Source organism: Talpa occidentalis, unplaced genomic scaffold, assembly GCF_014898055.3.
Source record: "Talpa occidentalis isolate TD23 unplaced genomic scaffold, MPIMG_talOcc4v2.1 talOcc4.10, whole genome shotgun sequence".
Lineage (NCBI taxonomy): Eukaryota > Metazoa > Chordata > Mammalia > Eulipotyphla > Talpidae > Talpa > Talpa occidentalis.
Window position 1 is genome coordinate 64895665 of NW_023600993.1, and position 24417 is coordinate 64920081.

Genomic DNA, 24417 nt, shown 5'->3' on the forward strand with positions numbered 1-24417 from the left:
ATTACCTTGATATCAGAATATGCTTCTTCCACTGCTTTTATTATCATTTGCATTTTCCACAGAATGAAGCTCAGGGCAGATGCCTCAACAAGATTTCCCGGGGTAGAATCAGCAAATACATTCAGGGATATCAGAGACCTTGAAATGACCTGTGAGAATTTGGGCTCCTTGAAAAAACTATAAACGGTCCTATGAGTTTAAAAAACTCTGAAGGGGAAGTGAAACTCTGAGGGGCTTTCCTTGGACCACTCTATGCTCTGAGCAAATTTCCTTTAAAAGCCTGAAGAGTTTTGTGCCCGACCACACCAGTGGCTTTCCCCAACAACCCTCCCACAAAGAGGCTCCTGGCTCCCCCTGCAGGCCTGGTAGGTGCTGGGTCATCAACACCACTGGGCATTCTGCTGGTGCAGAATTTAAGTGTGGCCTCACTGGCCCTATTTCTACCTCAAGGGGCCAGCACAGAGTAAGCCAGTCCTTTCACCATCGGAAGGAGAGGTCATGGTTTTCTTCTCTTCTCCAGGAAAGTATGACACAACACAATCCAAGTTGAGCATAACTTGGTTTCCCATCATTGAGAGGAATGCCCATTTCCTTTCCTTTCCAAACTTACTGTAGCTCAGACAATATATTTTTAGCAACCATAACATGGCTGAATCATAATGAACTCTCCATCAACTAAAATTTCCAAACTCTTCTTAGTCGTTAAGATCTGTCTTCCCACCCTGTACAGGCATAGGGCGCATGGAAACCTAAATATAGGGACTTACAACATCTATAATAAAACTGAAACTTGGGACATCTGGTCCATTATTTTAGCTAGTTGGAGCAACTAGAGCCTCACTGTCATTCAAGGCATGGACTACTGCTTATATTCAATAGTTTTCTTGCTTGTATTCAATAGTCAAGTTTTGTATTCCTGCTTGTAGTCAATAGTCACGGACTACTACTTGTATTCAATAGTCAAGTTTTGTTGGGACACCCTTGATTCTGCTCTTCCTCTCTGGAAGGATCCTTGGAGATGACTCAGCATAGCAGTGTCCAGCATGAGGCTCTGACCTGAGCATGAAATGGAATCTTCTCATGCCCTAGAGTTATAATCTAAATTATGAGAGCTTCTGAAGGACTGGCAGGCTGCCAGGAATAAGACAAATCAAGAAAAAGAGACTTCCCAATAAAGTGAGTCCTGGCTCACTGTATGGGATATTGGTGAGAGTAGGAGGTCAAGGTTGGCTGGAAGAGGGGAGCAGGAAGAAGGGAGAAAGCACATGACCACCCCCCAAAGAGATGTCTTTCCATCAGCTGTCCTACATTCTGACCAATAAGTTCTGACCAATAAGGTCAGTTCACTGGCTGGAAAAAAAGCAGGTGGCAAATTTTATAGTATTTGGATTTCACATTAATTTAAAAAGAAACAAAACTCTCCCAACAACTCCTCTTCTACAACTTGTGAATGAGATTGCTACAGCATGCTGTAGATATTTTCATTCAAGTAAGTGATAAAATATTGATGAGAAAGTCAAATGTAAATTCCACTAGAGACATTCCTTCCATGCTAATACTGTATTAATCATAATTTGGTAGACAGATATTATACCAGTCATAAAACCCACTGAACTTACCTACTTATTAGGACCCGAATTCCCACTGGTATGAGTTCAGACACCAATTGAGATGCTATCAAGTATCTCTAGGAAACCTTGACACAGATCCCCCAGTCTGATGGTCCCACTAAAACATGAGCCCCACCCCACAGGGTAAGGTAAACCCACATTAGTTCCAAATGACTCTAAAACATCTCTATAATTCCCTCTAGATGATCATCCACAGAAGCCCCACTAGTTGGTGACTGCCCTGCGTGACAACCACACTTGTGCACATCTTTTAAAATCTCAGCTTGGTAGGCTGCTTGCTTCCTAAGCATATCCCTGTTTCTCCCCTCCTAAACAAGGTCACTATGACCATCAGTACATTTTAGTTTCCCACCAACTCCGTGAAGCACTCTCCCTTCAAAGGCATGTCCGTGAGTCACAGTCATCTCTTTCCCAATATGGAGTCTGCCTTCCTGACTTCTATTACTCACCACCCAAGTCTACCTCCCTATAACCAACTTTTTATGTATTTAATGTAATTATTCATTACATAACACAACAGCTCATCTTTCCGGCCTGGTCATCAGGGCCCACCTTGCCCTGGAAATGTTCTGCACTAGAGTGAGGAGGCAAGAAATCCTCACCTGCAGAGTCCTTTACCTGCAAACAAAACTCAAGCCAGTATGATGAGACTGAGGGGTAACTCTGGACACTTCAAGGAGCCACCCTCAGAGGAATACCATGGAAAGCAATGGTTCTCCACTTTGGCTCACATTAGAATTAGTAAGCAACTTTAACAATGTCTGGGCCAGTTGGCTTGGACTCAGCCCTTACATGACTCCAGCAAACAGTAGGACTGAGAACCAGTGACCTAAATTTGGAGTCTTCTTACCTGTTATACCTGTCTATGCAACCAGCAGGTACATGGGGAGAGGAGGGGGATGGTTGCTTTGACTTTTCTTTAAGGGTTATTGATGTATAACTGGTATACAAAGACCAGCACATATTTATTATGTACAATTTGGCAAGTTTGGACATATGTAAACACCAGTGATAATATCATCACAACCAAGGTAAAGGATATTCTGATCAATTTAAATATTGTATATCTGTGAGGAAAAAGTATATTCTAAAAAGAATTTTCATCTCTTCTAGTACAGGTTTTAGACCTTTAATCTGTCTGGCTGTCAAGTCACAACCTTCACAGTCCTGAGGATGAACTGAGAGTTAGTTCTGTCAACTCCAGTAGATGGTCATGTATCACAACTGTTTCCATTCTGGTCTGATGAGTTTGCCTGGAAGATGGGGATCTGCTGTCTGTTGAGACATATAGTCATATTTTGATGGTCTTTTAACTCTAATCTGGTCAATACCCCTCACAGCAAAGTCAAACATGTCTGAGCTCCGAAGAGTGGCCCATGGTGTCTGTGATTACACCCAATGTCATGACACAGAGGATGGGGAGTCTATTCTGGAGTCGTCCTGCAGGCATGCCTTTTGCTAGAAAACATCTTATATAGGCCAAAAGTAGTGTGACATAGGGTGACGTGTGATTTTCATGCAGGGAGTTTCTTTTAATTCTGCTATTGGAGAAAGCATTATAAATGCTTATAGTACGCCCTAAAACTGACAGAACAAATGGATTGGGAAGTGCCCATTCTTCGCCATTGTAACCCTTAAACAGCTGATGTCTAGAGTTCAATTGCAGTGAGTTACTAAGAGAGGCTTTTAAATTTCCGCTGATTGCCACTAATTCCCTTGTGTTCCTCAGGTAGAGGGTTCTGCTCTTTACTCCTTTTCCCCTACAATTAATGAGTTGCTGGTCATTTAAAATCATTCCTACTCAACTCTATCCTAGAAAACAAGGGACTTATTCTTAGGAGCTTTGGGTTGATTAACTCTGATTTGAAAAAAATAAATTTTGTCCAGAATAGCGAGGTAATATAGAAAATGAAAAACTGAAGTTCTCCTATAATCTCAAAGTACTTAAATATGGTAGTAAATTTCAGACCATTGAAATTACACACATGGCAAAAGACAAATGGAATGATATGCATTTGGCAATGCGAATCAGAAAGCAGACAAATTCCAGTAACTGATAGCTCAAAACTCTGGAAACATACATTCAGGTTGACACCTGTCTTACTTTCTCAGCTTTAGTTGGGTAGGTTAACTATTATCTAGAAGCTCAGAACTTGTAAATCTGCATTCTATCTTGAACTCCCTCCATTCTATCTTGATGCAAAAGCAAAGCCCCCACTGTTCACTTAGTAGATGTTCTGTAAGAATTCAAACTCAACAGCCTCTATACCCCTTCTGCCAAGTCTCTTCCTCAACCTGTTCTTTTCATGGTCTTTCTCATTTTCTGCCCAGTCAGAAACCTCTGAGTTACTGACTCTCTTTATCCCCACATTTATACTTCTGTAAAATATTGTTCAAGCCCGCCACCATGTTCCTCAGTCCTCTCTCCACTCAGAAGGTCAGACCCTCTTATTTTGCCCTTACTACAGCAAACCCCTCCAGTCCCTAGTTCCATCTAAGCACACCCTGGCAATGTCCTGAAGGACTAACTGGAGCTTCTCCCCTACTTTATTTAGAAAAAGCCTCAATTCACACATCTAAGATCCTTCTTAATGAACTTCACTTGCTTTTTTCTATCTTTTCTCCTGCCATCTGACTGGTACCCTAAACTTTAGCCTTGTGGTTCACCCAAATCATGATAAACCTTCATAGTTTCCTAACACTCGTGCTATCACCTATGAAACTGCTCATCACCCTTCAAAAACCAGTTCTGTGAGATTCTTCCAAATATCATTCCCTCATCTTCCTGCATGCTGCTAGATCTCCATTTACATAGTTCACATTATGAACATTCTTTTTCTTTAAAGATTTATTTATTTATGCATACAAGAACTGGGTTACAGGCCAGAGGTGCAGGGGGTGAGAGGATTCACCAGAGACAGAGCTGGTAACAGAACAGGCAGATCTACTGAAATACACTGCTGAGGGGAGCAGCTGGCGAAACAGGAGAGGTCTGCTGCACCGAGTGAGTTATCTCCCTGGCCAGGGATCAAACTCATGCTGCAGTGGCTGCAGATAGCTTTATAGTGCTGAGACTTAACCCTTTATTCTTCCTCTGTCTTCTACATCAGACACAAGCTTCAGAGCAATTTGATCGCACTCCTCTCTGTACAGCCCAGGTACCTATCATGGTTCCTGGCACATCATAAATGTTTGCCTTATGCAGAAATGACCTTGATGAGAAAACAGACTCCCTACAATGGACAATACATTAACTAACAGGAACTCAGAGCACAGAGAGTACTTTGATTAGAAAGGCACTCCCAGTGGATGGCTGGAACAGGTACTCAAACACCAAAGGTCATATATCTTGGCAATCTTTAGGAACCCAGCTGGGTGGTTATTAAACATAAAATGCTTTATTAAATTGTAAATTTATAAATTTATTTATTAAAATGTAAGTGCAAAACCTTTGTTTTAACAATTATATTTTTACAAATTTATCTCCTAACAAAAATACATTCTGGTGGGTTTTTTTAAGATTTATTTTTATTTGTTTATGCATACAAGAACTGGGTGTAGGCCAGAGGTATGGGGGTGGGTGGGAGGATTCACCAGAGACAAAGTGGGGAGCAGAACAGGCAGATCTCTACTGAAATACGCTGAGGGGAGTAGCAGGCGAGACAGGAGAGGTCTTCTGCACCATGTGGGTTAGCTCCCTGGGCAGGTATCGAACTCAGGACACAGTGGCTGGCAGTAGCTTGATAGTGCTAAGACTTTAACCGTGGTGCCACCCAGAAGGTTCACATTCTGATGTTTATTGAATACTGGGGCACATAATCCTTTCTCTAAACTGTACACCTCAGAACTGTTTGGATTCATGAATGAGAAAATATATAAACTATGTATTAATATATATTCCACTGGCAGGCTCTACATTGAAATGTACAAAGCATCTGCTAAAGTAATCAAATGAGAAAGCCATTGGACTAAAGTGTTTAATGCCTTGGTAGCCTAGTGACTGTAGAAAACTCTAAGCCACAGTTGATTCCTGTAAATGTCTCAAGGTTAAGAAAAATGACAAAGCACAAACAGGCAACAAGTTTTCCCAAATAATGCCGTCACTTAATGTATTGCTTCTCTATAAAAACCTTGCAATGAGTTTGTTGGTGAAATGTCCTTAATCAATTCAGGTTTGATGTTACCCCATTCAAACCGATGTCTACTCAAAAAAAATATTAATGTGCTTCAAATGTTCATGTGTTAAAAGACATTTTTTTTTTAAAGATTTATTTATGCATACAAGAACTGGGGTACAGGCCAGACATGCGGGGGGTGAGAGGATTCACCAGAGACAGAGTGGGGAACAGAACAGGCAGACTGACTGAAATACACTGCTGAGGGGAGCAGCAGGCGAGACAGGAGAGGTCTGCTTCGCCATGTGAGTTTCTCCCTAGCCAGCCTGGGATCAAACTCGTGCTGCAGAGGCTGCGGATTGCTTCATAGTGCAGTGCTTAACCCCTTGCACCACCAGGAAGGGCCCCAAAAGACATCTTTTAACACATTACTTTTAAATAATATAAATAGCCTTGAGTTCATTCAAGTCAATTTTTTTAAATTAGGGTAGCATTGGTTTACAATACTTGTATATGACTCAAAGGCATAGGCTCATACCTCCTGAGATGCATGTCACCACCTCACTCCCACCACCTGGGCCGGCCTGGAACCCACCGGAGTACATGGAGCCCCTCCCCTCTTTGTTTTCCCCTCTCTCCATCTCCATCTTGGAGCCTCAACAGCAGTCAGATTTCTAGGGTTTGGACTGGTTTGGTTTTGTCTGCCCCTTTGTTTCATTTCCCTGTATTCTACATGTAAGTGAAATCACCTGGTATTTATCTAGCTCCTCCTGAGTTATTTTGCTTAATAAGCATCTGTGTTATCACAAATGGAAAGAGATCATTTTTTCTTATAGCTGAGGCTTATTCCACTGTGTGTGTGTGTTTGTGTGTGTACACCACATTTTTCTAATACACTCCTCTGTACTTGTGAGAGGGTAGGCAGCTTGTGGGCAAAAGCTGACAGGCAAAGGCTGAGAGCCACAAAACTGGCAGGCATGAGCTGGCAACCCAAGAGAGGTGTGAGGAAAGAACAGAACTTAGGGCCTCCTCACACCTCTTGGTGAAAAGAAGGGGGCGAGGAAACAAAGTAGGGCAGTGGAGGGGCAGGGGGCAGTGGAAAAGTACCCCAAAGAAGGAAAAAGCCCCCAGGAGCCTTTGAGGGGGTGGAAAATCCCCAGAAACCTTGTAAAAAGAACCCAGTACCCTAACCCCTGGCTCCTCCCTTGTGCCCCCTCCTGTTGTCAGGAGTCTTTCTTGCAATAAACCTGAGCTTGCTAACCTTCCGTCCGGTGTGCTAGTGATTATTCCTCCATCACTCAGACACAAGAACCCACCCGATCGACACCTGATCGGCAGCACCTAGACACTTAGCTATTGTACATAGGGCTAAAATGAACAGAGGAGTGCACATACCCCTTTGAATTAAAGTATTTGAATTCACTGATTCATTTAGATCCATTTTGACGATTTTGAGAAAACTCCACATGACTTCCATAAGGGCTGATCAGTCTATATTCCCCCCAAAAGCGTACAAGGGTTCCTTTTACTCCGCATCCTCCCAGAATGCACTGTCTCTGGTCTTTTTGATTTGGGCCATCACAGGCACGAGACAACATCTCACTGTGGTTTTGATTTGCATTTCCTTGATGATAAGTTATAATGAGCATTTGTTCATGTGTCTGTTGGCCATTTGTACGTCTATTTTTGGAGAAGTGTCTATTTAGCTCCCCTGTCCAGTTTTTGATTGGATTATTTGCTTTCTTTTTAGTAGATTCCATGAGTTCCTCATATATCTTGGATAGAAACACTTTGTCAAATATATGATGAGCAAATATTTTCTCCAATTCAGAAGGATGCCTTTCTGTTTTAGAGTTTCTTTTGCTGTGTAGAGCTTTGTAGCTTGGTGTAGTACATTGTCCAATTTGTTTATATTTACTTTTATTTCTCTTGCCACTGGTGACAAATCAGCAAAGACATCACTGAGGGTAGACTTATGCCTTGGGACCCCGGTAATTTCTCTTGGTAACTCCAACTCTAGCAGACAGATAAGGTGGCCCTTCTGAGAACCAGTTCTGCCAAGTCTATTTCTAGGACCCTGACCTGACACCTGCAAATGGCATTTCAGTCACTCCTGGCATTAATTATTCACAGCAGAGAAGTGATTCCAGAAAGATAATAATAAAACATGGCAATGTGAGTGCTTTCAAATAAGTCTCACACTCCAATGGGACACTTGGGAATGCGGCCTAAAAATAGCCTCATGAAAACCAAGAGCCAGAGCACAGTATTGGATGGAGCACCTCTGCCCAGGAACTGTGAGTGAGCCACAGACAACTAGCTCCCGCCTGCCTCATCGTGACCTCCCACACACTGGCCCCCTACTATCTAGCAGTGGTGTACAAATAACAGGCACCCAAAAAATGTTTGAGGAATTAGCACATGATCCTGACAGTGGGCTTCTTCCTTTTCTATGCTTCCCATCTGCTGTCCTCTCCTTGAGATAGGCCATGGGTGGATGCCCTCAAGTATCAGTGCTGCTGAGTTGAGATTCTCCCCACATTCGCTCCTTCATGGTACTTAGATTGAACCTAAAACTAAAATAAATAAACAAGAGTACTCAACACCCAATATGCCCTGCAACTCTGTTCCCTCCATGTGACAGTCAACCACGTCACCCAGCTATACAAATGACCCCTGAGAAGCTAAGGCCTGGATGACAGGCTTAACAACTCCTGCTGCCAGTTATTTCATCTATAAAACTGGGTGATGATGTTCTTAGTATTCTAAGAGAATACAGGTAAATCAAGGACTACCTGTAAGGGGCAAACCTTCCCCACAGGTCAGCTCTTCAGAGGGCCATTGCGTTTTTCTTGATTTTAAATCATTACGTCTAGTTAAGAAGACCCAACCCACTCTAACCTACCCTCAATTTTCTGGGAGAAATTAAGCTGATTCATTTCTATTCATGAAGAACAGGAAACTTACATAGGAAAATCTCTAGCTTTTTCTGACGTGTTTAAAATCACATTAAAAAAAGTCATCAGGGCCTCCCTGGTGGTGCGAAAAGGTTAAGCACCACACTATGAAGCTGTCTGCAGCCTCTGCAGCACGGGTTCAATCCCCAGCTGGCTAGAGAGAAACCCACATGGCGCAGCAGACCTCTCCCCTCTCACCCGCTGCTCCCCTCAGCAGTGTATTTTAGTCAGTCTGCCTGTTCTGTTTCCCACTCTGTGTCTGCTGGATACTCTCACCCCCCACACCTCTGGCCTATAACTCAGTTCTTGTATGCATGAATGGATAAATCTTTAAAAAAAAAAAAAAAAGGGTCATCATTTGAATAAATGTTCAGGTACCTGACTTTTGGAAAGTTGCAGATTAGCACCTAATGAGACATTTTAGGAACCTCAAAATCAGAACAGTGAGTGGTCACAGGATCTAGGGGCTATTCTACTATGTAACTAACATCTTGTTCCCCCTGATGTGTCAACGTTAAGACCTGCAAATAAAGGTGGCTCAGTGCTTTGAAAGGTAATATGAATGAGGTGGTTGCTTCGCACTTGGCAACCTGGTAGGACTCTTGTCTCTGCTACAATACATCAGTGTCTTTGTTATTTCCTCTTTTACTCCCTATGCTCCAATTCATTGAAAGCCATCAGCCAGAGGGTGTCACCAAATAAAGAGAATAAGATGGGGGCTAAGAGAAATTACAAGGTTTGCCTAAGAATACACAGCGACCAAACAGCAGAGCTCTCTTGACTTCTGTCCCCTAAAACATTTTTCCATCACCAAAGCATCTGGCCAGGATCCTTCTCCAATCTTTCCCCACATCACCTTTTGTTTCAAGTTACTAAATGTGTCCCAAGTCCCTTCTACATGCCAGCATGGAAGATGTGAAAATCAACAAGACAGAACGTGTGCCTTCAACAACCCCCAGTCTAGGGAGGAAGTCACAGACATTTTATTTCAACAACAGTAAGTCCGGTGGTGCAGCAAGGCACCAAAGAGGGATATGCACCCCTCAACCAAGACAGAGGGAAAAGTAGGAAAGACCACTATCAAAGCTTTCCAGAAAAGAGTATAAACAACATGCTTAGAAAAGTTTACTACACATAGTAAGCACTCAATACATGAGAGTTATTATTGTCTTTGGCCTTTGTATTACAACTAAATCCCTCACAATTCCACTCACACAGGGGTGGGCCCACCTCAGCTAAGGCCTAGGAAAACTCAGGGACAAACTCTGCTTTGCATGGGTCTGAGGGACACACAGGAATGTGCGTGCATCTGGGGAATGACTGGAGGGTGAGCTAGGGCTGTGAGGTCCTGCCAGGCCTCCACATGAGGTTCTTCCACCACTGTCAATTTCTGAGAAGGCCTGCGAAGGTTCCGAGTGCTTGGAAACCCACAGCACCTGGTCATCTTTCACCTGCTTCTGCCCCTTAGTCACCTCTCTTCAGCTCTCGTGCACACAATCTCATGCAGATGGAGACTGGGGATGAGCATATCTGACCCAAGCCTTGGAGACTCCAGCTGCAAATCTTAGCAAAATGAGTGACAATGTTCTTCTGCTCTGCGACCCCCCCACATGGAGCCTTCAAAGGGGTCAGTTAAGGTCATGGTGATGCCCACGCAGGCAGGAACCCCCTCCAGACAGTGGAGACAAGATGGGCAGAGTACTTCTAGAGTCACTAAGAGCATGTCCCACCAGTGGCCATGTCTGTCCAGTCCCCTGCCCTCAGGAGCAGCAGCCCCGTGTCTAAAGTCAGGGGTCCAGCTCTGGACAGACCCACGGACCCACTCCAAGCCCTAATGGAACTGATATAGACAGAACAAACATGTCTGACACATCTACCCTCCCAATAACTGACTAGCAGGGACCATTCCCACCTTATAGGGAGAACTAAGACATGAGGCTGAGGGATCTGTGGGGTTCAGGTGAGAGCAGGTGAGACAGAACTAACCCTCTATGCCATTCGCTGCCTTTCTGCCATGTAGGACACTGGGCACAGTGCCAGAGACAGGACAGGTGCTCCCAGTCACCTGAAGGGACAGGAACTCAGTGCTATCTGGGTATCACAGTGAGATCCAGGGTGTGAGACTGCATGAAGATGCTTTTTCTGACAAATGCCACTTTTGTCAGCAGTATTTTCTAGAATCCAAACAAATGGGGGATAAGAGGCTATTTAGGTCTGTGCAGCCCATTCGGGCTGCAGCCCCCTGATATGATTTATCTTCTCATCTCATGCCTTCCACTCCCTGCAGACAAAGGCTTGAATGAGCAAAAAGAACAACTCAAGTAGAGAATGAAAGCAAAGGAAGTGGACTGTGTGAGCCACGTGACTGCCTACTATTTTTAAATCACTCTGTTGCTAAGAGGCAATATCTAGTAAGCCCTGAACCAGTGTTCCAAAAAGGCATATTTTAATTAGGAGTTTTTGAAAGGGCAGCCTGCAGACAGAAAAGAAAGGGAGTGAGAGGTATGGAGAAAGAAAAGATAAAAGGAGGGAGGTTTGAAACCAGTGTTGCTCTCTGTTCTGGTTCCAAAGGAACTTTTTCTTCAAAAATAAGGAAAATATTTTGTTTGTACATACACATATGCAATCTTCCAGCTCAACAATGCTTAACACAGAAATTTAAGAACCTTGACAAAGGCTGAGGGGACAGAGGAAGATCATTTAGCATAAAGAAATCAAAACAGGTGAGCGTAATTTTGTATGCCTAGGCAGCTATAGTGGAAACCTAATTATCTTTAAAAAAATAAGCCTCTATTAGCTTGGTAACTGTAATGCTGTAATGAAATTCAGGGACACACAGAGAGGCAAGAGAAGTAGAAGGGGCGCCATATGGGATTTCTGGTGCCACAAATGAAATTGGATTTCAAATATAAGGGTAAAATCTCTAAAACAAGTTTGCAGCCGAGAAGCTCTCTCCCCAATGCATTCCATGGCAAATTATGAGCACAAAACAGAGGTGTTGTTTGGAATAGATTTTCTAAAGGGGGAAAAAGCCTGTAGCAGAATAAAAAGAACATCATCTTGAGTTAATACATCTTAAAGGAATTATCTATTTTAGAGAAACTTATATAAAAGCAATGTACCCAAAAGAAATGAAAGACAGGATATACATATAGCACACAGCAATGTTGTTGTTGTTGTTGTTGTTTTTAAATGAGATCTGTTATAACTCATGGGCTTTTAAATCTAGTGTTAAAGGTGCTTAAACAATAACCAGTTTGTCCAACGTTATTAGACTGCAGCTCCCTGGGGACAGGTGCCTCCCTTGTCTTGCACACACCACATCCCAGCAACTAACGTGGCAGACACTTAACACTTTGTGGATCAAATGAATGAGGTGCAGCTGCCACAGCTCCTGGAATTGCACCTTCAAACTAAACATGTGTCAAGAGGCAAGTCTGACTCAATGGAAACCACGGAGCACTGGCCTGCCTGGGAGATCTTGACCAGGCCCTCAGCGCCTATGACCTGGGCTGGATAGGCTTCCCCTTATCTGCATAGTCATAGGTGCCCACTCTGCACCTGGGCAGAAATCAACACGGAGTCACTCCTATGGTCTTCCACAGGCCCAGTGCATCTCGCTGGATGGCTACCATCTGGCTACAGCAAATCTATACTTGAGTAACATAAGCTTGGACTTCATATAACACATATAAGTAACCTCTCCTCACTCCCTTAGATAAAAAATGCTTCATCTAAATGCCTGCTATGAGTGAGACCATCCGGTATTTTCCTTTTTCTTTCTGGCTTATTTCGCTGAGCATGATCCCTTCCAGCGCCATCCATGTTGCTGCAAATGGCATGAGTTTATATCTTTTTTGATTGCTGAGTAATTTTCCATTGTGTATATGTACCACATCTTTTTGATCCGGTCAACTATTTTTGGGCATTTGGGCTGTTTCCATAACTTAGCTATAAGGGACCAGGAAAAAGACTAATTATAATAAAGTAAAAATCAAAATCAACAAGCAACTATAAACCAGAGACGCACTACCGGGGGACGGGGAGTGAGGAGGGATTTGGGTCAAAATAAGGGGGGTGGGAATTGTATGGGGAGTATAACCAAGATGAAAATGTGCATATTGTGCAAAAATTAAAAATGATGTAAAAATATATAAAATGAAATTTTAAAAAATGCTCCATCACTCCAACTTAATGGAAAGCAAGAAGAAGAATTTTCCTGTGTCAACTAGAATGTGGACTAAAAACATTAACTCTTTTGGGCACCAGATGAGCCCACAGGTATAACAAGATACTGATGCCCTGTGGGTACAGGGAAGTGGCATGCCTTGTGTACATACACAGCAGGGATGCAAACTGACCTTAGGCTTGTTCAGCTGTACATGTTCAAATGCAATTTCTGTGCCCCCACACACTGACCCTCTGCTACACACCCAGAAGTTCAACATTGTGTTCACATTTCATGAAGAAGCTACTGACAAGGTCAAAGCCTGGTAAATAACAGAATGGAGTGACAAAAATATTTATAAATAGAGATTCTGACCTCACAACACCAAGAATATACCATATGCCACTACACTATTCACTTAAAACTGGTTCATTCTGTTATGTGAATTTTACCTCAATTAAAAAAAAGTAACAGAGCAAATATTTAAACCCTAGTCTCCTACACTCTGAAACCTACAAACTTAAAATCTACGATTAAGGAAAAGGTACCAGAATATGGCAAGTAAAAACAGGGAGAAACAAGCTAGTAGAAAATAAAACTTTCCAAATGAGAAGACAAACACCAACAGCTATACTAAATGTCACGGCCCCATCCTGGCAGCACTCACAGGACACACGAAGACTATCCAAGGTAAATGTCAAAGCCAAAATGAGGAAAGAGGAAGGAATTCTTTGGGAGGACAGAGTCATGGAAGGTTCCCAGTCAGTGAGACATCTGTGGGGCAGAGAGCTGGGAGTTGATGAAGAGCAACCTGCAGGAGTCAATGTTGACCATATCGTTGGGATTGGAAGGAAATGCATCCATTCAACTTTCAGGGTTGTCCACTATGTCCAGATACTGTCATAGGCACTGGGAGTCAAGTAGGGACTCTCAGAAAGAAGGAAGATAAAACTCAGATACATGAGTGGAGTATTATGCAGCCAGGATAAAAGAAATCCTGCCCATTGCAACATCATGGATGGACCTTGAGGAATGTATTATGCTAAATGGAATAAATCAGACAGGGGAGAAAAAAATCTACCGTTTAAAGGAAATTAGGCTTTGTTCATGACGGGTTTTTTTTTCCTTTTTTTTTCCTTTATTTATTTACACAAGCACTGGGTATAGTCAGAAGTGCGGGAGGGTGAGAGAATTCACCAGAGCCAGAGCAGGGAGCAGAACAGGCAGAAGGACCAAATTACACTGCTGAGGGGAGCAGCGGGTGGCAGGAGAGGTCTGTGTGCCATGTGGGACCCTCTCTGGTGGCTGGGGATTGAACAGGCGTTGCAGAGGCTGCTGTGGGCAGCTTTGCAGCCCAGTGTTCAACTGCTGCACCACCAGGGGAGGCCCTGTTCATGATGTTTTATGCAGGAAATGACAAGAGCATTTCAATAGTTTATAAAGAAGTAAGAACTAGATGGGAGACAAGAATCAAAGGAGAATTACTGGAAAGCATTTACAGATTCAACACAACCCCTATCAAAATTCCAGTGACATTTTCCACAGAAATAGAAAAAGCAGTTCTAAAGCATGTATGGAACTACAAAAGACCCTGAATAGCCAAAGTAAAGTTCTTAGTTCATGAGAAACTAAGAACTAAGCAAGAGGCAGCACCCTTTCTGACTTCAAAGTATACAATAAAGCTATGTAGTAATCAAAGCAAAATGGTACTGGCATAAATATAGACACAAAGACCAAAGGAACAGAATCAAAATCACGGAAAGACATTCCCATCACTACAATTAACTAACATTTGACAAGGAAGTCAAGAACACTCAGTGGAGAAAGGATAATCTGTACAGTAAACATTGTTAAGTAAACTGAATAACCACAGGCAGAAAATGTAGTATTAGACCCTTCTTACACCACTCACAAAAATTAACTCAAAATGGAATAAAGGTTTAAGCATAAGATCTGAAGTTACAACACTGTAAGAAAACAAAGGGAAAAACCACTTTGACATTGATGTTGGCAATGATTTTATGGAGATGACAGCAAAAGCACAAGTAACAAAATAAAAAATTAGTTCATGGGACATCAAACTAAAATGGTTCTGCACAGCAAAAGGCACAGTAAAGTGAAAAGATAACCTCTATAATGGGAGAAAATATTTGCAAAGCATGTATTTGATAAGAGCCAAAATATATAAGGAACTCATAAATCACATAATTTAAAAATGGACAGAGGAATTTGGAATAGACATTTTCTCAAAGAAGAGACACAGGTGGGCCTCTCTGGCAGCGCAAGGGTTGAGACGCAACCTATGAAGCTGTCTGCAGCCACTGCAGCATGAGTTCTATTTCCGGCCAATCAGGGAGCAACCCGCATGGCACAGCAGACCTCTCCTGAGTCGCCAACTGCTCCCCACAGCAGTGTATTTCAGTAGATCTGCCTGTTCTGCTCCCTCCTCTCTCTGGTGAATCCTCTCACACCCCGCACCCCTGGCTTACACTCCAGTACTTGTATGCATAAATAAATAAATATTAAAAAAAAAAAGATACACAGGAAGCCAACAGGTACATGAATAGGTGCCCAACACAGACTCTAATCATCAGGAAAATGCAAAATCAAAACCACAATGAGATCTCTGTTAGAATAGCTATCATATATATAAATACAGGAGATAACAAGCATTAGGGAAGGTACAAAGAATTTTGAGTCCTACTGTAAACTGGAGCAGCCACTACAGGAAACAGTATGGGGGGGCCTCAAAAAATTAAAAAATAAAAGTACAGCATGATCCAACTATTCCAGTTCTGGGTATACATACAAAAGAAATGAAAATTGGATATCTAGGAGATAATCTGCAACCCCAAGTACATCACAGCATTAGTCACAGTAACCAAGACATGCATACAATCTAAATGTCTGTCAATGAATGGATGGATAAAGATAGATATAAAGTTATATACATATGGTCTTGCACAAGTGGAATATTATTCAGCCAGAATAAAGGAAAGCCTGCCCATTGCAACACATGGATGGACCGTGAGGAATATATTGTGCTAAATGGAAGCAACAAGAAAGGAAAAATACTGTTATGATCTCACTAATATATGGAATGTATAGAAGGAGAACTATTAAGAGTAGGATGGTGGTGGAGAGAATGAGGAAATATTGTTGAAAGGGTACAAACCTCCAGTTATAAAATGAAAACTTTCTGGGAATTTAATGTACAGCATAGTGACTATAGTAGCAACACTTTAATACACATTTGAAAACTGTAAAGACACTAGATTCTAAATATTCTTACCACAAAAAAGAAATGAAGGGAAAAAAAAAGAAATGGCCCATGATATGACATGATGGCGGCGCTAGCTAATGCTATGGTGGTAACCATTTTGCGATATCAACATATTGTACCTCTTGAATGTATACAATGTTGTATCTCACTTATATCTTTTAAAAGTCTGGCTAATGGGCCTCCCTGGTGGCGCAGTGGGTTGAACACAGCACTGTGAAGCTGTCCGTAGCCTCCGCAGCACGGGCTCAATTTCTGGCCGGCCAGGGAGATACCCACATGGAGCAGCAGACCTCTCCTGTCCCGCCCACTGCTCCCCTCAGCAGTGTATTTCAGTCAGTCTGCCTGTTCTGTTCCCTGCTCTGTCTCTAGTAAATCCTCTCACCCCTGCACCTCTGGCCTGTACCCCAGTTCTTGTATGCATAAATAAATAAATCTTTTTTAAAAAAAACTCTTTGAAAATATGCTGTGAATAAGTAAATAAATAAAGAAATAGGTAAATACAGAACTGCAGTAATTTAGGGGGAGATTAGTAGTAAATTAATCTCTGAAAACCCAGCTGACCTACAAAGCAATTTGAGCAAGATTCATTTTCAAGGAGGAACTCATAGGAACACATGGTTGATCCACATTTGCATAAACTGAATCAAGAAAATAAAAATTACCAAGCAAAAGTCATTGTCCCAAGAAAAATAAAAAATATTGTATTTCCCCATTATCCCACCGCCATTTTTTTTTTTTCAATCTGACAACTCTGTGATTAGAGTCCATGTCCTCATAGGGACGCTTCATTTTCCAAGTGGATTGTGTCTTTATTCAGCTGCAGAGACTTCCTCAATGTGGACCTCCTCAATGTGGGCAGCAAGGGCTCCTACATATCAACAAGAAGCTGCCCATATCCTCAAGCTTTTTCACGCCCATTCACAGTCATGCAAACCTCCTCCTCCTACACTGATCTCAAGAGCAGAAATTCCTCAATAACATCAGGGAAGAAAATGTACATCCCAGCTAACTAAGAAGTTAAGTGTCTTTGTTATTTTTATTTCTCCTGTCTAATCTCCCTATATGCTAGAATACATGTTTCTGCTAGAATATGATTATATGCATTATTAGAAAGTAACACGTTTTGCAAAATTCGAAACAAAAACTGGGAGGAAAATTGATTTGGGACTTTCTACTCAAAATCTGTGGAACTTCAAAATACAAATTAAAAATAAATTGATAAATTGATAATCTGAAGAATTATCTAGCCACCTAGGCAGGTGGCCCAGCATGACTATTGGCTAACACAACACATATTAAAAATACATAAAAATGAAGGAGGAAAGGGGACAATGTTTTCATTAGAGTAAGACTGGCAAGAACTGAGAGCACAGGGAGAGCCCTGCCAGGCTATGTGCAGGGAAGGGGCTCAGGGAAGTCACACACACACACACACACACACACACACACACACACACACACTGAGCTGAGGACTTCTTCCCTTCCTGTCCAAGCTCATTTCTACTCTTACTGCACCTTGTTCCCTTTACCTGCAAAAACTTGTATAAACCAACATAAATCTGGCTATGCATGGAAACCTTGCCCCTCTTGACCAGAACAGAACCCAAAATTTACACTGTCTTCAGATTAAGGTGAGTATCCTCTGGAAGGCTGCCTGATCATTCATGAGCAGAGCCAGTGAATTCAGTCCTAGTACCTACTAAAGAGTTCCCAGAAAAAGATATGACCACAAAATCAAACCAACAGAAAAATGGAAATACTTACATGTAATATGTTGGGTATAATCCTTCAAAATACCAGCAATGCTTTTTGGCCTCTGTGCACTAGAAATAGAAGGAAGAAAAAAATCTGTCAAATTGCTGAGAAGATTTCACAAAAAGAAACAAGGAAGGGTGAGTGGATGTAGCTTCAGAGGGGGGAAGCTAGGGGCTTGGAGGGACCAATGAATAAGAGGGAGATCCATCCCCACCATGACATTTTATTCCTTCAAATTTTTCAAAAGGAAGAAATCATGGGAGAACATTATTTCTGTTATCATCTATTCTTTCATATCTCTGAATATACTCAGTATGACTAACTCATCAAAAAGGTAATCATTTGGTAGAATACTTCAGATACCTAATGAATGCTAAAAATAAAGTACTCAAGTTTTCCATTTTCTCCCAATTTTCATTTTTGAAAGACATTTCCCATAGTTTTAACTTTTCCATATCTTTGTATTTCAGAATATTCAAAAAGAACATATTCAAATCATCAATCACTGACTGTGGACCTATGTCTGCCTGACTCTGTAAGTCAGGGTTCACTCGCCAACATCTGTGGGTGACCCCCTCTCATTCCCAGAAGTTAACTGTCTTTGCTTGGAGCTTCCCCTGGCTTTCCAAGAAAGTCTAAGACAAGACATTCTTGGGGTGGAATTCCAAGCTCCCAAGGGTGGGACAGAGCAGGAAAGATGCAGCGAGAGGGCATGACACACACACAGACCCATAAGCAAATATCCAAGCAGTAAATATCACACATATCCAAGCAGCTGCTCCAAGCATGAAAGCACTAACCTATCTGAACAAGGTTTCTCTAGAATTACTTTACTCATACCATGATTTTTTTAATTCACAACTCCTACCTCATGATCCATTTCATTAGCCCCTATGAAATAAAATCCTTGAAATATTACAGTGCAAAGTTATCAGCAACAAGAAAAGTGGGAATGGGCCTCCCCTGGTGGCGCAGTGGTTGAGCGCTGGGCTGCAAAGCTGCCCGCAGCCTTTGCAGCACAGGTTCCCTCCCCTGCCGCCACCAGCGAGGGTCCCACATGGCGTGACAGACCTCTCCTGACACGCCTGCTGCTCCCCTCAGCACTGTGTTTCATCAGTCTGCCTGTTATGTTCCCCACTCTGGCTCTGGTGAATTTTCTCACCCTCCCGCACTTCTGACTGTACCCCAGTGCTTGTATAAATAAATAAATAAATCTTTAAAAAAAAGTGGGAATAGCACAGAGACAACAAACCTTTCTTGGGCAGGGGAGGAGGTGTGCAGCCAAAGCCCCCTAACCCCACCCCAGGCAATGCGCTTCCTGGGACCTGGCAAGGACTGCTTCTACCTTGCCCTTCCCCCAGCCCAGCAGGTATATGGCGACATCCCAGACAGCTGCACATAAGTTTCGAAACAGACCCCCAAATCTACAGTGGAGTGCCAGGGGGGAGGTAAGTGCAAACGTCCTGTTTTATACTACCTAAGTCAGATGAGCTACAGAAACAGCATGAAACAGCACTGGGGTATTTTAAATATGCCTTAAGACACTCAGAAACACTTAGACAACCTGAAGTGACCCCAATTTGTTTCTGGAAAATGATTTTAATTTAGAATAGGTTAGCTTCTGTCCAGTTCAAGAAATGAAATTCAAAGAGTTGAAGTCAATTTATTTTGTCAAGGAACAGCAATTTCAGGTCTCTGTCCCAAATTATAATTCATTTCACTAGAGTCTTTTGTGACAAACTAAGAAACCAAGTCTTTATTCTAAGTGGAATTTTAAATGTTTCTTCTTGATTCTCCATCACCGCCAGAGAGACACACTTTCCTGGTACTTGACACTCACGCTCCACACAATCGGAAAACAGCATCTGCTGCAAACTGCCCCCCACCCACCCCATACCAGCCCCGAAGCTCGGGAAACATCAGAACTCAGCCTGAAATGCTTTTCCTCCCGTCACGCCACCCACTCCTATAGGCACCTGGACCTGACTCAGTCCCACACCCCAGGGGTGTCAGCCAGTGGAGCCCTTGGTGTAGGCAAGGATGTGGCTGACTGTGGGGGTTTCCCTGCTTTTCTGGAGTTCCCTGTTCTGAAGCAGCCACTTACTTGTTCAAGACCCAGCACCACATCTCCCAACTCAAAATAACAATAAAAATAGCATTAATGCATTGCCTATTAGGAAGGATTTTTTCTTATTATGTTAATATTAGGAATACCATTTTATAGATTAAGAAAATGGGGCCACTAACAACTGTCTTGCTCAGTCACAGTTTATGACAAAACAACACTAGGCATTGCTTCTCCCAGACTAATCAACATCACCCTCAGGAGCCTACTTGCCCACCTCCAATGACCCCATAATTTCCTATGGCTACAGAAGGCGGTAGGGGAAGCCAGAGTGAAAATTCCAGAAATACTCCTATTCCACCATTAACAAATGAGACTTCAAGGAAGCAGCTCCCCTCACCACAACCCCTTTACACTTGCTGCCAAAATGGTGTGTACATGTGAATCTCATACTGAAGTATGCGCCACAGAGCTACCACAGGGTGGCTGAGGCACGGAACTATTACATAGCACAACATGCAGGCACTCACCATTGGCTTATAGGAAAGGAAATTTAGCAATATCTGGAAAACCACTAAGAATGTATTCCTCTTTATTCACTGATTTTCTCTCCATGAATATTGAAATAAGGACCATCACATGCACAATGTTATTCTTTGTGGTATTATTTCTAACAGCAAAGCTCTGGACATAACACAAATAGCCACTCATAGAAGGCTGGGTTAAGTAAATGATGGTGCATCTACACAACAGAGAATTTAGCCACCAACGAGAGGTTTCAAAATGGAGTGAGATGATTTCCAAGATGCAGTATTACCTTAAAAGGCTGTATGCAGAAGACTATTTCTAATATGCAAGGCTTGGGCCTCCCTGGCGGCCTAGGGGTTAAATCTCAGAGCTATCACCACTATCCCCAGCCAGGGAGCTGACCCACATGGCGTAGCAGACCTCTACAGTCTCGCCCGCTGCTCCCCTCAGCAGTGTATTTCAGTAAATCTTCTTGTTCTGCTCCCCACTCTTTCTCTGGTGAATCCTCTCCCCACCCCCCAACCGCAACTCTGGTCTACATCCCAGTTCTTCTATGCATAAATAAATTTTAAAAAATAATAATATGCAAGGCAAATTACCTTACAGGAAAAGGAAATCATACATTTGGCTAATTTTATATAAAGAAACATAGGAAGGATATACTAAAACCTTTTAAAAATGCTTACCCTGTGGAGGACAGGTGAGAGTCTGCCAGAGACAGGGACAAGAATGAGATTTCCGTGAGTGCACTTTTTAATATATTTTGACTTTTGAAACATATAAATGCTTCTCACACTTGAAAACAGAATAGTTAAGTCAAAATAGTTAAGTTTTTTAATCCACTCTTCTCAGCCTGAAAACATTCACTAAAGAGGCCTCCCTGGTGGCAAAGGGGTTAAAGTCTGAGTGCTAACAAGCTATCGCCAGTCACTGCAGCCTAAGTTTGATCCCCGGCCAGGGAGCTGACCCACATGGTGCAGTAGACCTCTCCTATCTCACCTGCTGCTCCCCTCAGTAGTGTATTTCAGTAGATCTGCCTGTTCTGCTCCCCCACTGTCTCTGGTGAATCCTCTCACCCCACACTCCAGTTCTTGTATGCATAAACAAGTAAAATAAATCTTTAAAAAAAAATTCACTGGAGACTATCATGGCACTATTGCACATAACATATCTTTGCTAAGAGCAACCGAGCAGCACAGAGATTGAGAAATTAGTGCTCACAAAAAACTCCTCAGGGGAATACTCTCCCCTCCTGGTGCTACTCCTAGCGCCCTCAGACATCAGGGCACCATTCATCCCATCCTTCCTCTGACCTTCCCCAAATTCCCTTTCTGGCATTTTTGCTGGGATGTTCAGTAACTTAGCTGACGCCTACTTGTTGGTCACTCTTGCGCAGTTCTAACTATTTACCAGGTATAAAAGTCAGCTTGCACAATGATTCATATGGTCTCATGATAAGATTAGAGACAAGGTTCCCTAGGGCAGGAGGTGGAGAGAGATTCCTGCTGGAAACCGCCCACATTGACAGCCTTGTTCTGTGAAGTAGAAGTCAACACGAAAGCAATAATTTAACTACAAAATGGGAATTTGTGAGGTATGAGTAATTTTCAGAGTAATCCCAAACACTGATGGGCTGTCAGCAGAGGCCCCAAGAGCAAGCCAATGGGTGGTATGGAGAATGGCAAAAAGATGACTCAGTGCTGGGTTCAACTGGAAGCACCCAAATCAAAAAACTCAAAACCTAGACAACTGGGTTCTGACCCCAGCTGCCATGCTGCCATCAAATAATCTCAGCTTCCTCATTTCTAAAATAGGACATACTCACCCCTGGTGAGTGCATAAGACTTGGAGAAGCAACTAATACTATATGTATTAAAATGCCTGACTAGATCAGGATGCAGTTCACTGAATCCCACTGCCAGGGAGCAACTCCATCTCCCTAAAGGGTATCTGAGAGGAAGTTTCTTAATTCTCTAGAATAAATACTTTTAAAGCTTATTTGACTATGGTTACCTGTCATCTAAGCAGAAACAATGCTTGTAAACCTTAAAGATTCTAAATATATAATACTTTACACATTTGTATATTTGCTTTTCAAATATCTCCCTTAAAAAGAACAAGTCACTCACCAAAAAAAAAGTTTGAAAAAAAAGTAAAAAATCAACTTTAAGGTTTTATATCCACCTATAAAAGTAGGCCTATCCATTCTGTAAAGACACTATCATGGTTTTTAAGGATTGATGACCTATATGAAACTATATCTATTAGGAAAGGCCAAGTCAGCCACTTTCTGTTTATCAACCAGGCACCCTCAATAGCCAGAATACTGGACCAGATTTCGAACAACAGAAGGCCCTTAATGAGCTACCGTGTAATATTCTGTCCAAGATACAGGAAGCAATCATAAACATAATGAACTATGCCTTGAAGAGATCATAAAGAGCAGCAATACACAATGTATAAACTATTAATGAAGCAGAATAGGCAGGATTATGCAAGTATATATACTGTGAGGAACAATTTAATTGAGGAGATCTGAGATTTAAACTGTAAAGGTTTATAAGACATCTGTACTAGGACAAATTTTGAAGATCTATTATTCAAGGATAAGGTTATCTGTAAACGTAGTTCAACCCTCCTAAATATAGTTACCCAGATTTAGTCAGGATCTAAACAGACTGAAAAGGACAAATTCTTCCTAATCCCCAACAGTAATCCTCACATTGACATAAACCATTCTACATTTAGTTATCCTGAATATAGGCAGCCCCAGGATGCCACTGTTTAACAAAATGTTATGTCCTTTCTCTATTCCAAGTTAAAAGAACAATTGCACCACAATCGTACCTGGTAAGCTTTGAGAAAACTAAAACCACATGGGAGTGACGGGCAAAGTCTAGAGATTCAATACACTATGGGATTTTATCTAAATTTCACCCCCTTTTGTTCAGTAAGGGGTGAGATAGGATCTTTAAATGAATGGCAATCTAGAGCTTTATTAACAGAACTAATCCCACTGACACCATTGAAGTAAGAATCCCTGTTTTACTTATCTCACTGATAGCTACAACCACTCTGTCCTGGCCCAATAAATCCAATTTTCCTCAGAACACTGTGAATGCCCAAGAGGAGCCAACGGATGACTTTCTGTCACAGGAATCAGCTCTCAGTGATACTTTTAAATTCACCACAAACTGCACTTGACACACAAGGCTGAGAAACCGCTAAGGGAGTTTCAGCCCAGTTGGAGTGGGCGAGTCCAATCCTCAGACTCTGAACAGAGGGAGTCTTGTGTATGCTGGCAGGCTCAGGACCAGGGACAGAGGCAAAGGGCTTTGCTGAAGTTAGGGCAAGAATTTTATGGAGGGAGTGACAGGTAATTCATCTCAAGGTCTCTGAATTTCAAATAATAGCAATGACTATGCTTTAATTCTAATATTGGGATTTAAATCAATTCCTTAAGTAATAATCACTTAGTCCTTGGGCTTATGACGTTCTGTTTTTCAGGAACACCTCATTTCCAAGACAGCTTGATTTTTTTTGAATGAAGAGTTTGAGGTTTCACAGAACCACTGTTTATTAAAGAGATGAGAGCAAAGAAACTCTCATGAAGACAGAAATAAAATTCAGAGACACAAATTGTGTCTTATTAATAAGAAACAAGTAAGTCCCAGCTGCATACCCTTAAGAAAACTCCATGAATCTTCATAACTTGCTATGAATAATGTTCCTGTTTGGTTTTTTCTGTTTTAGTATTTAACACAACAACAAAAATATGTTAGGAGAGCAAATTCCCTCAAGGTTCTTAATTCAAGTAGGCAAAAACTCCTTACCTCTTGGAGATGAGAATAAATCAATAACTAAAGTTAAAAGGCAAACCATAGAAAAAAGTATTCAAATATAACAAGTTTGATA

The 24417-nt window shown here is 42.0% G+C and overlaps 1 protein-coding gene across 2 annotated transcripts in view; it reads right to left on the minus strand.

The window, feature by feature from the left end:
• The window catches only part of VOPP1 (VOPP1 WW domain binding protein), a 103244-nt gene that overhangs the window by 35370 nt on the left and 43457 nt on the right, over positions 1-24417 (minus strand). For both annotated transcript variants that reach the window (XM_037493536.2, XM_037493543.2), the window contains exon 2: positions 17919-17977. In XM_037493536.2, coding sequence (XP_037349433.1) covers positions 17919-17977 — 59 coding nt within the window. The remainder of the gene's footprint in view (positions 1-17918; positions 17978-24417) is intronic.